The sequence below is a fragment of the Phaethon lepturus genome, unplaced genomic scaffold (genome assembly GCF_000687285.1).
Source record: "Phaethon lepturus isolate BGI_N335 unplaced genomic scaffold, ASM68728v1 scaffold37197, whole genome shotgun sequence".
Classification (NCBI taxonomy): Eukaryota; Metazoa; Chordata; class Aves; order Phaethontiformes; family Phaethontidae; genus Phaethon; species Phaethon lepturus.
Genome location: NW_010551765.1, coordinates 412 through 1,085, shown reverse-complemented (window position 1 = coordinate 1,085; position 674 = coordinate 412). Strand labels below are relative to the sequence as shown.

Genomic DNA, 674 nt, shown 5'->3' with positions numbered 1-674 from the left:
GGGGGAGGAGGAGGTGGCCATGGGGATGAGGCCACCATGGGGACGTGGCCATGGGGACAGCGACATAGCTATGGGGATGGGGACACCATGGGGACATGGCCATGGGGATGAGGACGTGGCCATGGGGATGAGGACACCATGGGGACGTGGCCATGGGGACAGTGACATGGCTTTGGGGATGGGGACACCATGGGGACGTGGCGATGGGGATGAGGATGTGGCCGTGGGCATGGGGACACCATGGGGACATGGCCGTGGGGCCGGGGAGCAGGTGGCACCGACCGGGGACGGCGGGGGGCACGGTGCGGCGCAGGGCGGTGACGGTGGCCATGGCGATCTCCTCGGGGCTGTACTTCTTGGTGCAGGCGTGGCCTGGTGTCACCATGTTGGGCTTTGCGGCGGAGGGCGGTGACGGTGGCCATGGCGATCTCCTCGGGGCTGTACTTCTTGGTGCAGGCGTGGCCTGGTGTCACCATGTTGGGCTTCAGCAGCGTCCCCTCCAGGTAGACGTGGTGGTCGCTCAGCGCCTTGTAGACGGCTGCCAGCACCTGGGGACACAGGGACGTCAGTGGGGACATCGGTGGGGACACGCTGGGGACGCGCTGGGGACATCACCCACCTTCTCCGTCACGTACTGGCAGTGCTTCAGGTCGTGGTCGCCATCTGGGGGGGTC

The 674-nt window shown here is 67.1% G+C and overlaps 1 protein-coding gene across 1 annotated transcript in view; it reads right to left on the bottom strand.

Moving 5' to 3' along the window:
* LOC104623829 (fructose-bisphosphate aldolase A) overlaps nt 1-663 on the bottom strand; it is a gene marked incomplete at both ends in the record, with an annotated part of 1,401 nt that extends 738 nt beyond the window's left edge. The window contains 3 exons of the mRNA XM_010291023.1: nt 283-372; nt 464-548; nt 620-663. Coding sequence (XP_010289325.1) covers nt 283-372; nt 464-548; nt 620-663 — 219 coding nt within the window. The remainder of the gene's footprint in view (nt 1-282; nt 373-463; nt 549-619) is intronic.
* Between the last annotated feature and the right edge of the window lie 11 nt (nt 664-674).